General features: G+C 43.0%; 1 protein-coding gene across 4 annotated transcripts in view; it reads right to left on the minus strand.

Moving 5' to 3' along the window:
* DIP2B (DIP2 acetate--CoA ligase B (putative)) overlaps positions 1-14,764 on the minus strand; it is a 266,458-nt gene that overhangs the window by 36,623 nt on the left and 215,071 nt on the right. For all 4 annotated transcript variants that reach the window (XM_017891753.1, XM_017891752.1, XM_017891751.1 and 1 more), the window contains 3 exons: positions 11,284-11,364; positions 8,211-8,338; positions 6,328-6,442 (listed from right to left, as the gene is read on the minus strand). In XM_017891753.1, coding sequence (XP_017747242.1) covers positions 6,328-6,442; positions 8,211-8,338; positions 11,284-11,364 — 324 coding nt within the window. The remainder of the gene's footprint in view (positions 1-6,327; positions 6,443-8,210; positions 8,339-11,283; positions 11,365-14,764) is intronic.

Consider the following 14,764-nt stretch of genomic DNA (forward strand, 5'->3'; position numbering starts at 1 on the left):
TCTGGTAGATCATTAAGATTCCATATATCTAGAGATTTAAATATAATCATTAAGATAATACACATCTTTCAGCTGTGGCAGAGATTACAAGAAGAGAGGTAAGATACAATCTAAATGGACAAAGGTGGATACTGACTTGTAACTCTCAGTATGTTCTCTTTTTAAGTTTTTATTCTTTTTAGAGACAGGGTCTCACTCATCAGCTAGGATGGAATGCAATGCCATAAGCCATGACAGCCCCAAACTCCTAAGCTCAAGTGATCCTCCTGCCTCAGCCTCCCAAGCAGCTGGGACTACAGAGATGCACCACTGCACCTGGCTAATTTAAAATACATTTTTTTCTTTTCTTCTTCTTCTTCTTTTTTTTTTAATTTTAAGGTTTTTGGAGAGATGGGGTCTCACTGTGCTGCCTAGGCTAGTCTTGAACTCCTGGTGTCAAGTGATGCTCCCACCTTGGCCTCCCAAAGTGCTGAGATTACTGTCATAAGCCACCATGCCCAGCCAATATGTTCTCTCTTAAGTGATAATGTCAAAAACTTAGAAATTTGTTTTGGTTCTTTTAATCTTTTAGCTATCAGCCAACAAAGCCTAATTAAACAGAGGTAAGGTATTTTTATTATGAACACAACAGCACTCTCTAAAGGAGCCCCCACTTAAGTGATTCACCATGTCACCATGCATCTCCTCTGAAAACCATCTGGGGTGAGGCCCACAGCACACTGAGCATTGGAGGCCACAAGCTACCCTGAGCGTACCTGTGCTCGCAGCCATGTAACTGCATGTTTGCTTAAAGTCAGCTGTGTTTCTACACTGTTTGACAGCTGTTCTTGTTTTCACATAATGTAATTAAATATTATGTCAACTGACAAAATACAAATGCAAAAACACAGAAGGAGCTATGCTTTGGAAAGATACACTAAAAGGGAGCTCCTGAAAAACCACTGATCATAGGTCAGGCGAGTTAATCCTAAAGTGAAGACATCCACTCAATCATTTTTCAAATACCCACATTCTGGTGCTAACTTTACAGAAAATAAAACCAGGCTGGGTATAGTGGCTCACACCTGTCATCTCGGCACTTTGAGAGGCCAAGGTGAGAAGACAGTTTGAGTCCAGGAGTTTGAGATCAGCCTGGGCAACATGGCAAAACCCCATCTCTATATTTTAATTAAAAAAAAAAAAATTAAAAGAAAAACGAGAAACTGAAGACAATGCATTTTGATATAGTTTATGGACATAAGTGGACCTGGACCTCAAGTTGGTATATTCGTAATCACACTTCTCTACATCCAAGGAATACACACGTAGATATTTTCTATTAAAATTTAATACTTGAAGAATTTCTCATTATTATGAAACCCATCAACTTTTTTTTTTTTTTTGAGACAGAGTCTTGCATTGTTGCCCAGGCTGGAGTACAATGGCACGATCTTGGCTCACTGCAACCTCCGCCTTCCGGGTTAAGCAATTCTCCTGCCTCAGCCTCCAGAGTAGCTGGGATTACAGGCGCCTGCCACCCTGCCCAGCTAATTTTTTGTATTTTTACTAGAGACAGGGTTTCACTATGTTGGCCAGGCTGGTCTCGAACTCCTGACTTTGTGATCCACCTGCCTCCGTCTCCCAAAGTGCTGGGATTACAGGCATGAGCCACTGTGCCCAGCCTTTTTTTTTTTTTGAGATGGAATCTCATTTTTTCTCCCAGGCTGAAGTGCAGTGGCACAATCTCGGGTCACCACAAGCTCCACCTCCTGGGTTCAAATAATTTTCCTGCCTCAGCCTCTCCAGTATCTGGGATTACAGACATTTGCCACCACATCGGGCTAATTTTTGTATCTTTAGTAGAGACAAGGTTTTAACACGTTGGCCAGGCTGGTCTTGAACTCCTGACCTCAAGTGATCCGCCCGCCTCAGCCTCCCAAAGTGCTGGGATTACAGACGTGAGCCATCCTGCCTGGCTAAAACTGACCAACTGTTAATACTAGTTAGGAGGTTTCTACCATATTACCCATAGGTCTTACTGAACAAGAGATACAATCTTAGAAGTAGAGTGGACTCACAGTTATGCATGTATGTATGTATGTATGTATGAATGACAGGGTCTTGCTCTGTCATCCAGGCTGGAGTGCAATGGTATGACCATAGCTCACTGTAACCTCAAATTGCTGGGCTCAAGTGATCCTCCCGCCCCAACCTCTCAAGTAACTGGGACCACAAGCAGTGCATCCAGCTAATTTATTTATTCATTTGTTTATTCTTTGCAGAGACAGGGTCTCACTCTATTGTCCCAGGTTGGTCTCAAACTCAAGTGACCCTCCACTTCAGCTTCCCAAATTGTTAGGACTAGAAGCGTGAGCCACCATGTGTGGCCAAGGCCTTTTATTAAAACAATTTAAGGGGCCAAGCACAGTGACTCACACCTGTAATACCAGCACTTTGGGAGGCCGAGGTGGGTGGATCTCCTGAGATCAGGAGTTTGAGACCAGCCCGGCCAGCGTGCCGAAACCCCATCTCTACTAAAAATACAAAAATTAGCTAGGTGTGGCAGGCGGTGCCTGTAATCCCAGCTACTTAGGAGGCTGAGGCAGGAGAATTGCTTGAAACTGGGAGGCGGAGGTTGCAGTGAGCCGAGATCGTGCCACTGTACTCCAGCCTGGGAGACAAGAGTGCGTTTTACACCAAAACAAACAAACAAAAAACAATTTAAAAGGGCAAAAGAATAAACCTGAAAATCACAATCCTCAGACTATCTTACCAACCAACACAGATGACTGGGAAATGGATAGTCTGGCAGAGTTCCTAAGTTTCTGTTTTTTTTAGAATACATGGAAAGTTAGCAAGTGTGCTACATGTAGCCTGAATTCCCCATTAAAAACACATCTGATAAGTCATCTACTAACTGCCTTTCCTTTTTTTTTGTTTTTTGAGACAGAGTCTCGCTCTGTCGCCTAGGCTGGAGTGCAGTGGCCGGATCTCAGCTCACTGCAAGCTCCGCCTCCCGGGTTTATGCCATTCTCCTGCCTCAGCCTCCCGAGTAGCTGGGACTACAGGTGCCCGCCACCTCGCCCAGCTAGTTTTTTGTATTTTTTAAGTAGAGACGGGGTTTCACCGTGTTAGCCAGGATGGTCTCGATCTCCTGACCTCATGATCCGCCTGTCTCGGCCTCCCAAAGTGCTGGGATTACAGGCTTGAGCCACCGCGCCCGGCACTGCCTTTCCTTAGAAGGTGCTGAGTTAGGTATTTAGTTTATATTATACACAGACCTGGAATTCAACCACCTCTGGCCTTTTTTTTTTGAGACGGAGTCTTGCTCTGTCGCCCAGGCTGGAGTGCAGTGGCCAGATCTCAGCTCACTGCAAACTCCGCCTCCCGGGTTTACGCCACTCCTGCCTCAGCCTCCCGAGTAGCTGGGACTACAGGCGCCCGCCACCTCGCCCCGCTAGTTTTTTGTATTTTAGTAGAGACGCGGTTTCACCGTGTTAGCCAGGATGGTCTCGATCTCCTGACCTCGTGATCCCCCCGTCTCGGCCTCCCAAAGTGCTGGGATTACAGGCTTGAGCCACCGTGCCCGGCCCACCTCTGGCCTTTAATCTATTGGAATACATGGTGTCATTTACTGTTCTACCATGGACTCAAATGCTCCAAGCTGGTAAGTTACAAAGACTGTGAAAAGAACGGCCTGTTATCTCATGCCCAAATCGGAACCCAAATGACTTTCACAAGAGTTTGGATTAGTAAATTGGCACTGTAGTTAATTCCTATAGTTGCTTTCCAGGGAAAAGTAACAAATATCTTGGGAAATGTCAGGTATACTCACTTTTCTATAATAGAAGAAAATGTGTAATTCACCAAAGGTTCTACCATTATATGCCCCAAAGTTCATTCGGAACAAAATAAGGTTTCTGTCTGAAAATACAATTGGTATGAAAAATATTCTCTTTGCACATCTGCCCCTTAGCCATCTTTCAGAGATCTGCCCCATTCTACCTTCTTCATAGTCTTTCCTGACTAGTCTATCTTCAGTATATTTTCTTTTCTGATTTTCTACTACAAATAGCCTACGCCGTATCAGCTGATAATTCAGAATCACAGACGCTGAGATAGAAAGAAATACTAAAAGTCATCTAGCAGCCAGGTGAGGTGGCTCATGCCTGTAATCCCAGCCCCTTGGGAGGCTGAGGTGGGTGGATCACCTGAGGTCAGGAGTTCGAGACCAGCCTGGCCAACATGGTGAAAACCCATCTCTACTAAAAATACAAAAAAATTAGCTGGGCATGGTGGTGGGTGCCTGTAATTCCAGCTACTCAGGAAGCTGAGACAGGAGAATCGCTTGAACCCAGGAGGCGGAGGTTGCAGTGAGTCAAGACTGTGCCATTGCACTCTACCCTGGGCAACAAGAGAGAAACTCTGGCTCAAAAAAAAAAAAAACAAAATAAAAGTAATCTAGCAATACCACCATCTCATGCTTGCATTATTTCTACAACATTGCTATTAACTAGCAGTTAATAAATTCAAGTTCCCCAAGTAGAGAAGTTACAGACCTCGGGAACACTTCCACTGATACCTAAGTATAGCAAGGACAGGCCACACTTTCTTTGGACCGTCCACTTAGCCAACAAATATTTACTGAGCCTACTACAACGTCTGCTAGCATAGCTATCGGGCTCTGGGGATTGAGCCCTGAACAAGAGAGACAAAAAAGTCTTAACCTTACCTTATATTATACTGGATGTAGAAAACAATACATATAAACATACAAGATGTTAAGTGCTAAGTAGAAAAATAAAGAAGAGTGAAGGGACAGAGAATGAAAGGGAATATTAATTGAGAGGAAGTGGCCCTCTCTAATTGGAGACTATTCTTATAATTTTTTATTTTTCGAGAGATGGGTTTTTGCTGTGTTGCACAGGTTGAAGTACAGTAGCTATTCACAGGTGCAACCATAGTGCACTACAGCCTCCACCTCCTGGGCTCAAGCGATCCTCCCACCTCAGCTTTCTGAGTAGCTGGGGCTACTGGTGCCTGTCACAGCACCTGGCTCATTATTACTATCATTATTATTATTATTACTATATTATTTTGAGCCAGGGTCTTCCTCTGTCACCCAGGCTGAACTGTAGTGGCATGATCATAGCTCACTGCAGTGCTGACCTACTGGGCTCAAGTGATCCTCCTACCTCAGCCTTCCAAGTAGCTGGGATCACAGGTGTACACAACTACGCCTGGATAATTTTTCTTTTTCTTTTTTTTTTTGAGACAGAGTCTTGCTCTGTTGCCCAGGCTGGAGTGCAGTGGTGCGATCTTGGCTCACTGCAAGCTCCGCTTCCCGGGTTCATGCCATTCTCCTGCCTCAGCCTCTCCAGTAGCTGGGACTACAGGCGCCTGCCACCATGCCCAGCTAATTATTATTATTATTATTTTTTTTTGTATTTTTAGTAGAGAGGGGGTTTCACTGTGTTAGCCAGGATGGTCTCGATCTCCTGAACTCATGATCCACCCAACTAGGCCTCCCAAAGTGCTGGGATTACAGGCGTGAGCCACCACCTGGATAATTTTTTAAAAAATTTTGGTAGAGATGGATAATAACAATCACCATCATTATTTACTGACTGCAGGTACTATATACTTCAATTAATTACCTCATTTAATCCTTCCAAATAGCTCTATAAAACAGATAATTTTATCCCACTTTGCAGGTTAGGAAACAAACTCAGTGAGGTTAAATGACTTGCCCAAGGGCCCATACCTGGTAAGAAATGGAGCTGGGATTCCAAGTCTATGATTCTAAGCGAAGACTAAGCTCTTGTCATCACTCTAGCCTGCTCCCCACCACAGACATATTGCTTAGACTGAGCCCAAAGCATTCTCCTTCCCTCATGGTTTATCTCACCTAGCATCTCTAGCCCCACAGGAAAGCTCCTTCAGAGTAAGGCTAATAGCTGTATTTTCTTGGATCCCTTACACCGTCGGCACCACTTATGACAAACAGTAAAACTGTGGCTGACTGTTGACAAGTGAATTGATTACTGCCAGAGATGTGTTCCACATACGACAGTTAAAACTTTCACAAGTAGTAAACACTCAGGCACGAAAGAATTTGCTGAGGCAAGTCAATTCCACTGTTGTTGGCAACCTGAGCAGAAAAATACTATGTGGTCCACAAGGAGAAATGGTATTAATTATCTGATTTTGCTAACAGTACCCAGAATATGTGAGCAATGATTGGCAAGAAAAAATAAGGTGGCATTACTGGCTGATTGAAGAAAATGAAATGCTTAGGCAGTGGTTGCTGCCACTGCTGACCTGACACAGACCCCAAGGTGTGCTCACCTGCAGCACGCGGCTCATCCACTGGAAACTATCTTCCTCGGAAGCATCAGGTCTTTGTTCCGCAACCACCACAATGCGCTCATCATAAAATACAGACACAGAAAACACAGCAATTCTAAGAGAGACAGATCAAACACATCAGGACTCCCTTCACAACCAGTCCTATTTGCTTTGTTTAACTGGAATTACAGAGAGGAGACAACCCCACCATGCTACCCGAAATGAGTAGCTTAGAAAAGAAAATGTCATAATCATTACTCTGAAAATGAGCATTCATTCATTTAAATAGTATGTATTAAGCACAACTGTCATGAATGTTGGGACATAGTGGTAAATAAGACAACGTTCTTGTCTTTGTGGCACTTATTTGTTAGAGACAGAACAAACACATAAATACAGAATAATGCCATGTTGCAATATACAAGGGGTGGAGTGGTGTGTAGGGTGGCGTATTACTGAGGGCAGGGTGGCTGGGGGGTGCCTCCCTGAGGAGCGGACATTGGAGCAGAGACCTGAATGAGGTGAGGACGCGAGCCACGCGAAGATCTGGAGGAAGAGGTTTCCGGGCAGAAGGAACGGAAAGCGAAAAGGTTCTGAGGTAGGGACGAGCTTGGCAGGTTTGAGGAACAGCAAGAAGGCCAGTGTGCCTGGAGCAAAGTGGTGAAGCAGAGACCGGGAGGGAGAGAGGTCAGACCCAGGCCAGGGCAGATCACAGTGGACCTGAGAGGCCATGGGAGAGAGGATGAAGTTGGTTCTGAGGGAGGTCTCCGCTCAAATGTCCCCTTACTAGTGAGGCACTCTCAGGCCACCTCATAGAAACTGGCAGGCCACCCCACCCCATGTTTTTCTCCACAGCACTTGTCACTGTCTCACACGTTATCTATTGCCCTGTTTATGTGGTTCCTGTCTGTTTCCCACAGCAAGCATGTGAGCTTCACAAGGACAGAGACTTGGCCTGTTTTGTTCACTGCCACAGCCGGAGCCTCCAGGACAGCGGCACAGTGTTGGCACCTAGTGAATGTTTGTTGAATGAATGCATAAAAGAATGGGAAGGCACCGGAGAGCAGAGTCTGCCGGCATGCCTGCCTGACACCCTCCTTCGTTCCTTCCACACACATTCACCCAACACCTACCAGGTGTCCGGCACTACCGACTGCTGGGATATGACTGTGACCAAAGGCAGGTATAGCGCCCCATGGACTTTACATCTCATAGGAAGCCACACCACTACAAAAAAACTATACATTTCAGAAACTGTTTCATTAATTTTTCTTTTTAAAGGGACACCAAGTTTGCCTTAAAGAGAGACATCCATGATTGCTGAATAGGACATCAACTATTCAAATATGTAGTAAATATCTTTCCTTACATTAATAAGCAAAGAAAAAAGATATCTAATTGACTTTGTCCATGGAATCTGAAATTATGTACTATCTCAATCCCCACATTAAAATTGTATAATTTAATTAGAAACAAGAGAAACAATTCTTAGATGTAAATGCCTAAAGAGTAGCATCTATCTCAATTAGTCTGAATGGCACTACTTTTGCATTGAAGAAATGTAGGAAGTTAATGTTTTAGAATTCTCCTCAGTCCTCAGGATTCAACAAATGGTAATACTTTAAATCTGAAGTAGAGGATATAGTTGCATCTTAATCCTCTTAGTTACAGCTCAAGAACCAGATGTTGTGAAATATATATCAAAAGCCAGGCTAAGAAGAAGAAGAAAAAGAAGAAAAAAAAAAGCCAGGCTTATGCAATGCTTAACAAAAACAATGTGATCACTTGGAAAGAGAACCGACAAAATACAACTGAAATCACCATGTGAAGATCTATTTAGATTCCATTAAAAGGTGCTAACATCTGAATTTTGTACTACTCACCTTCCTCTATAAACAGTCTTTATTGCCTCTACAGCCAATCCAGTAGCAACAATGTCATCAGCATTATGTCTCCGACCACTAACCATCAGTAAGCCATCCATTTTCCCAACCACGAACACCAAACTACCCTGAAAGGTAATGATGATTTGCCTTGATTTCCATGATTTAAACAGTGAAACAGACATCTTTAACTTCCCGCCTTTAAATAAATCTCATTTAAAAGTATTAAAAGACAACTGCCATATTTTACGGATTCTAGAGAAACTGTTTCACACCCTGAGATCTCTGAAATCAGCTGGGAAAAGAGTGGCATCTTAGAGCCAATGAGTTCTCACAGGATACCTAAGAAGGGAATTTACTCATATTTATTTTAGGGAGGAACTTTATAAGAAAGCAACTAGGATTTCACCCAAGCATAGTTGATTTTCCCAGCCATGATTTATGTGTTAGTTTGCTTATGTTTCTATTCAGAGGATACAGAGGAAGAAAAATGTATTCATTTACTATTGGAATTTGGAGGAGATTAGAACAGTTTAAATAGGAGAATGACTGCTTCAGGTTGGTAAGGGTAATGCTGTTTCCATCTGGCAAGATTAGAACTAGGCTAATAGGCCGGGCGCGGTGGCTCAAGCCTGTAATCCCAGCACTTTGGGAGGCCGAGACGGGCGGATCACGAGGTCAGGAGATCGAGACCATCCTGGCTAATACGGTGAAACCCTGTCTCTACTAAAAAATACAAAAAACTAGCCGGGCGATGAGGCGGGCACCTGTAGTCCCAGCTACTTGGGAGGCCGAGGCAGGAGAATGGCGTAAACCCGGGAGGCGGAGCTTGCAGTGAGCTGAGATCCGGCCACTGCACTCCAGCCTGGGTGGCAGAGCAAGACTCCGTCTCAAAAAAAAAAAAAAAAAAAAAAACTAGGCTAATAAAGAAAGGTCTAAGGAACACTGTAGGTGCCTTTCTTTTCCAATAAGAAAACAGAGCAGCAGGGAACTACTATCAAATCCCCAAAAGCATCACTGTATAATCTTCCCAGATTCATTTGCAGCAAATTAACTTTTCTCATTCATTACAGAATTCCTAAATTTCTTAGTCCATTTACATTATTCACCTACCTAGTAGTTATCTCCATGTGAATGTCACTCACTGATTTACTGAGCACAATGTAGTGCCCTACACAGTGACTGGGCCATGTAAGACATAACCCATATCCTCAACAAGCTACTGGTTCAACCTGTATGTCAGGAAAAAAGCAGCCATTTCCAACAGAGGCTGAAAAGCTACGGTGTTGGTAAGAGAATGAGACAGTCGCTGCCATTCCTTCAATGTCCATTTCTCCATTTTGTTCACAGTAGGATAATTTTCACCTGGGCATGGCTGACCAAAATAAAGACTACATTCCAGTCTCCCTTGCAGCTAGGTGTGGCTGCAGGACTAGTTCAGACCAATAAGTGAAAGTGTTGCACAGCAGCTTCAGGGAATCTTCCTTTAAAGAAGAGGACTGCACCTTTCCCTGTTTCTTGGAATGCAGATGAGAGGCTTGGAGCTCCATCTTGGACCTCAATCATGGAGCTGTAAGCTAAAAGAGGCGGGTCTCTGAGAATTTCCTGGTGCTAAGTGAAAAGTCAAGAGAAGGCTGGGCGGGGTGGCTCAAGCCTATAATCCCAGCACTTTGGGATGGGGGCCGAGACGGGCGGATCACGGGTCAGGATATCGAGATCCATTCCTGGCTAACACGGTGGAAACCCCGTCTCACTAAAAAATACTAAATACATAGCCAGGCGGGTGGTGGGCGCCTGTAGTCCCAGCTATTCGGGAGGCTGAGGCAGGAGAATGGCGTAAAACCCGGGATGGCTGAGCTTGCAGTGAGCTGAGATCCGGCACTGCACTCCAGCCTCGTGGTGGCAGAGCGAAGACTCCGTCTCAAAAAAAAAAAAAAAAAAAAAAAAAAAAAGAAAAAGTCAAGAGTGATTCTCCTATATCTATGTCCTCACCCACCCTGCCCCTCCATAAATGGCAAGGAAGAAATAAAATAAAATTAGATCTCTTATATGACTGAAGATGTTAAGTGGAAAAGAAAAGAGGGTAGGAGGTAATTAGAGATGAATGGAGGGATATGGGCTTAGTTAGGAATAATGACTATTACTTACAAAATAAAATCCTACTTCCCATGATGTCATGCAAAGCCCCTCCATGACCTAGATCTCTGCCATCCTTGGGCTCATCAAGTTCACTGTGAGCTCTTTGAGAACAGGCTTTTCATGTCCTGATTGTCTCTCATCTTGTACCTATAAATACTGTGTTCTGAATAACAAACTGGTTTTTTTTGTTTTGTTTTGTTTTTGTTTTTTGAAATGAAGTCTTGCTCTGTTGCCCAGGTTGGAGCATAGTGGTGTGATCTCCACGTCCCAGGGTTCAAGCGATTTTCTTACCTCAGCCTCCCAAGTAACTGGAATTACAGTCACACGCCACCACACACAGCTAATTTTTGTATTTTTAGTAGAGACAGGGTTTTGCCATGTTGGCCAGGCTGGTCTCGATCTCCTGACCTCAGGTGATCCACCCACCTCGGCCTCCCAAACTGCTGGGATTACAGGCATGAGCCACCACGCCCAGCCCAAACTGTTTTCACTCAAAGGATGTACTATTACATATCACATAGTGCCAATCGTTTACATGAAAATGCTCTGTACACTATGTATTACAGTTTGTCTTTGCTACTGAAGATAACTTTTTCCAGCACTCTCTAACTTATTGCAACATGTTAATCAAATCAGATAGTGAGAATAAGTGAAAAGAGTTCTGAAAATAAAAAGATGTCTCATCATGTCTTCTGACCTCAGTGGGGAAAAAAAGAAAATAAAAAATGTCTTAGTTTGAAGGAGTCAAATGAATCTGGGTAGTGGAAATGATAAACACTAACTCATTTTATGACATCCTTACAAGAACTGCTCTAAATATAAGTGAAGTGGTTCTGTAACACTCTTGGACTAATCAGAATTTGTTCTGTTCTGTGAATTAAAGTCCAAATATTTGGATCAAATGTAACAAAATCAACATGAGAGCATCACTTACCGGCCCTACAAACCCCAGCAATCCTGATCGGATGAATGGCACATCCCCAACAGGAGAGCCTGCAGAATTCACTGGAATTACCTAACAGACAAAATGAAGTGAAAACTTTGCTTTTCTTAGAAAATATATGTAATTTTTAAAAAGTGTTATTAAAATACATGCTCAGTGAAAAAATAATATAATAGTGAATCCAGTAATTCTATCCCTTTTAAAGAGATAACAAATAATTACAATTTATTGTTTATCTCTCTGGACCTTTAAGAAGATATAAACATGTATACATAAATATATAAATATATGTATATATAAATAAATGTACTGAGTTATTTTTTTTCAAACAGATATTATACTTTTGCAACTTGTTTTCTACAAAGTATATCTCAGATACCCTTCCAAGTTAGTAAGAGTTGACTTAGCCCACTTTGTAAAATAGCTCTGTAATATGCCATTTCATGGGGGACAGGACAGCATAGTCATTGGCGTCAATTCAATTTCTGGCTCTGCCACTTACTAGTAACATAGACTTTGGGAAAGTGCCTGGATTTTTCTGAACCTCTGTTTTGCAGCCATTTAATGGAGTACTCTGTGCCTCTCACAGGCTTGGAGTAAAGATTAAGGAATGCAAACAGATTTGCAGAAACAAGTATGGTATCTGACCCAGAGTCAGTATTCAGGAAATGGTAGCTATTAGAATGTAACCAGTCTTTTATTACAGCTGGATAGACCATTCTAATGTTTCACTATTATAAAGGTGCTTTAATGAATAGTGCTGTATTCATTTACGCATCTGTACAAAAGACATGAGTCTTTTCAATTTTAATTTGCTGGCCTCTAAAACTGTTGTATCCATTTACACTCATTAATACCATATTAGAATGTCTGGTTTTTCCCATGTCCTGCCTAATACTGTGTGTGATCCATTTTTCCAAACTTTGCCAATCAAGTACCAAAAAATATATCCCATTGTTAATTCATTTAAAAAAAATCTTTTTTTAAAAAATGAGATTAGTCTCACTTTGTTGCCCAGGCTGGAGTGCAATGGTGCAATCATAACTCACCGCAGCCTCAAACTCCTAGGCTCAAACAATCCTCCCACCTCAGCCTCCCAAGTAGCTGGGACTACAGGTGTGCGTTACCACGCCTGGCTAAGTTTTAATTTGTTTGTAGAGATGGGTCTCGCTATGTTGTCCAGACTAGTATTGAACTCCTAGTCTCAAGCAATCCTCCTGCCTTGGCTTCCCAAAGGGTTGGGATTACAGGAGTGAGCCACCATACTCAGACTTAAAAAAAAGTCTTTAAATTCAAGACAGGAGACATTAATCTCATTATTGCTTTAATTGCATTTTATAAGTAATATGTCTGAATTTCTTCTCCTTTGTTTTCTGGGCATTTGTATTTCTTTTGTGAGTAGCCTATTCATGTCTCTTACCTATTTTTTCTACCTGATAGCTGCCCCCTACCCCTTCTTTTTTTTTTCCTTTCCTTTTTTTTTTCTTTTTAAGAGATGAGGTCTCACTATGTTGCCCAGGCTGGAATGCAGTGGCTAGTCACAGGCGCAATAATGGTGCAATACAGCCTTAACCTCCTGGGCCCATGTGATCCTATCTCACACTCCGGAATAGCTGGGACTACAGGTGTGAAGCACAGCACCCAGATAATTTTTTTTTTAAGACAGAGTTTTTTGCTCTGTTACCCAGGCTGTAGTGCAGAGGCACAGTCTCGACTCACTGCAAACTCTGCCTCCTGGGTTCCAGCGATTCTCCTGCCTCAGCCTCCTGAGTAGCTGGGATTACAGGCGTCCACCAGCAACACCCAGCTAAGTTTTGTATTTTAGTAGACGAGGTTTCACCATGTTGGCCAGGCTGATCTTGAACTCTTTTTTTTTTTTTTGAGACGGAGTCTTGCTCTGTCGCCCAGACTGGAGTGCGGTGGCACAGTCTTGGCTCACTGCAAGTTCCGCCTCCTGGGTTCAAGCCATTCTCCTGCCTCAGCCTCCCAAGTAGCCGGGGATACAGGCACCCGCCACCACACCCGGCTAATTTTTTGAATTTTTAGTAGAGATGGGGTTTCACCACGTTAGCCAGGATGGTCTCGATCTCCTGACCTCATGACCCGCCCGCCCCGGCTTCCCAAAGTGCTGGGATTACAGGCATGAGCCACCACACCCGGCCGGTCTTGAACTCTTCACCTCAGGTGATCCACCCACCTCAGACTCTCAAAGTGCTAGGATCACAGGTATGAGCAACTGCTCCCAGCCTCATCTGGATAATTTTTAAGATTTATTTTTTATAGAAAATAATAATTATAACAACACGAAATACTTATCAGTACCAGGCACGGTTTACTTGCTTTACAGTTAATCCTCAAATTAATCCTATAGAAACAGCATTAGTATTTCCATTTTACAGATGAAGAAGTGAGTTTCACTTGCCTCAAATAGCTAGCACGTGGGAGTGATGGAAAATCAACTCTCTGTTATCATACACGTCACAAAAGTTTTTCTCCCTGGTAGCATTATTTATAAAATATTTTTATTTTCTGACTAGTCGATACTAGATCTTGGCCCGGTGTGGTGGCTCATGCCTGTAACCCCAGCACTTTGGGAGGCCGAGGAGGGTGGAACACCTGAGGTCAGGAGTTCAAGACCAGCCTGGCCAAGACAGTGAAACCCCCATCTCTACTTAAGATACAAAAAAACTAGCCAGGGGTGGTGGCAGGCACCTGTAATTCCAGCTACTCGGGAGGCTGAGGCAGAAGAATTGCTTGAACCCGGGAGGCAGAGGTGGCAGTGAGCCGAGATCACGCCATTGCACTCCGCCTGGGTGATAGAGTGAGACTCCACCTAAAAAAAACCCCCCAAAACCACAACACAAATTCAAAACCAAGATCTTTTCTCCAGCAAAATGTTAACTACATTGGTAAACTCTCTCAGGATTTAAATGTAAGAAACCAGGAAGAAAAATACTGGGAACTTTAATTTGGAAAACCCAGATACTAGCTTTGTCCTTTTCTGGTAGGATTTTTATTCTACTTCACTATCACTAAATTTACACTGCAGATTTCAAATTTTCTTCATCACTATAGGCCTAGCAGTTTGGTATTAAGTCTGAGAATTCTGGCTAGGGAACTGCCTCATAGGAAAGGTAATGAAATAAAATATTATCAGTATCTTCAAACACTGCTTGAGGCTCTTGTTTATAGTAAGGAAAAGTCCATGAAGAAAAATTACAGACACAATGGCTCATGCCTGTAATTCTTGCACTTTGGGAGGTCAAGATGAGAGGATCATCTGAGGCCAGGAGTTGAAGGCTGCAGTGAGCTATGATTGAGCCACTGTATTCCAGCCTGGGTGACAGAGATAAATAGGGTGAGATTTAAATTAGTTAAATGTATATACATGTTCAAGGGAGGTAAATCAATCACCTAGGAAAGTAAAGCAAGAGACCGGCAGTAAACGCATGCTTGAAGAGCTTATGAATGC

The sequence above is a fragment of the Rhinopithecus bieti genome, unplaced genomic scaffold (assembly GCF_001698545.2).
Source record: "Rhinopithecus bieti isolate Rb0 unplaced genomic scaffold, ASM169854v2 scaffold_21531, whole genome shotgun sequence".
In the NCBI taxonomy this organism is placed as follows: Eukaryota; Metazoa; Chordata; class Mammalia; order Primates; family Cercopithecidae; genus Rhinopithecus; species Rhinopithecus bieti.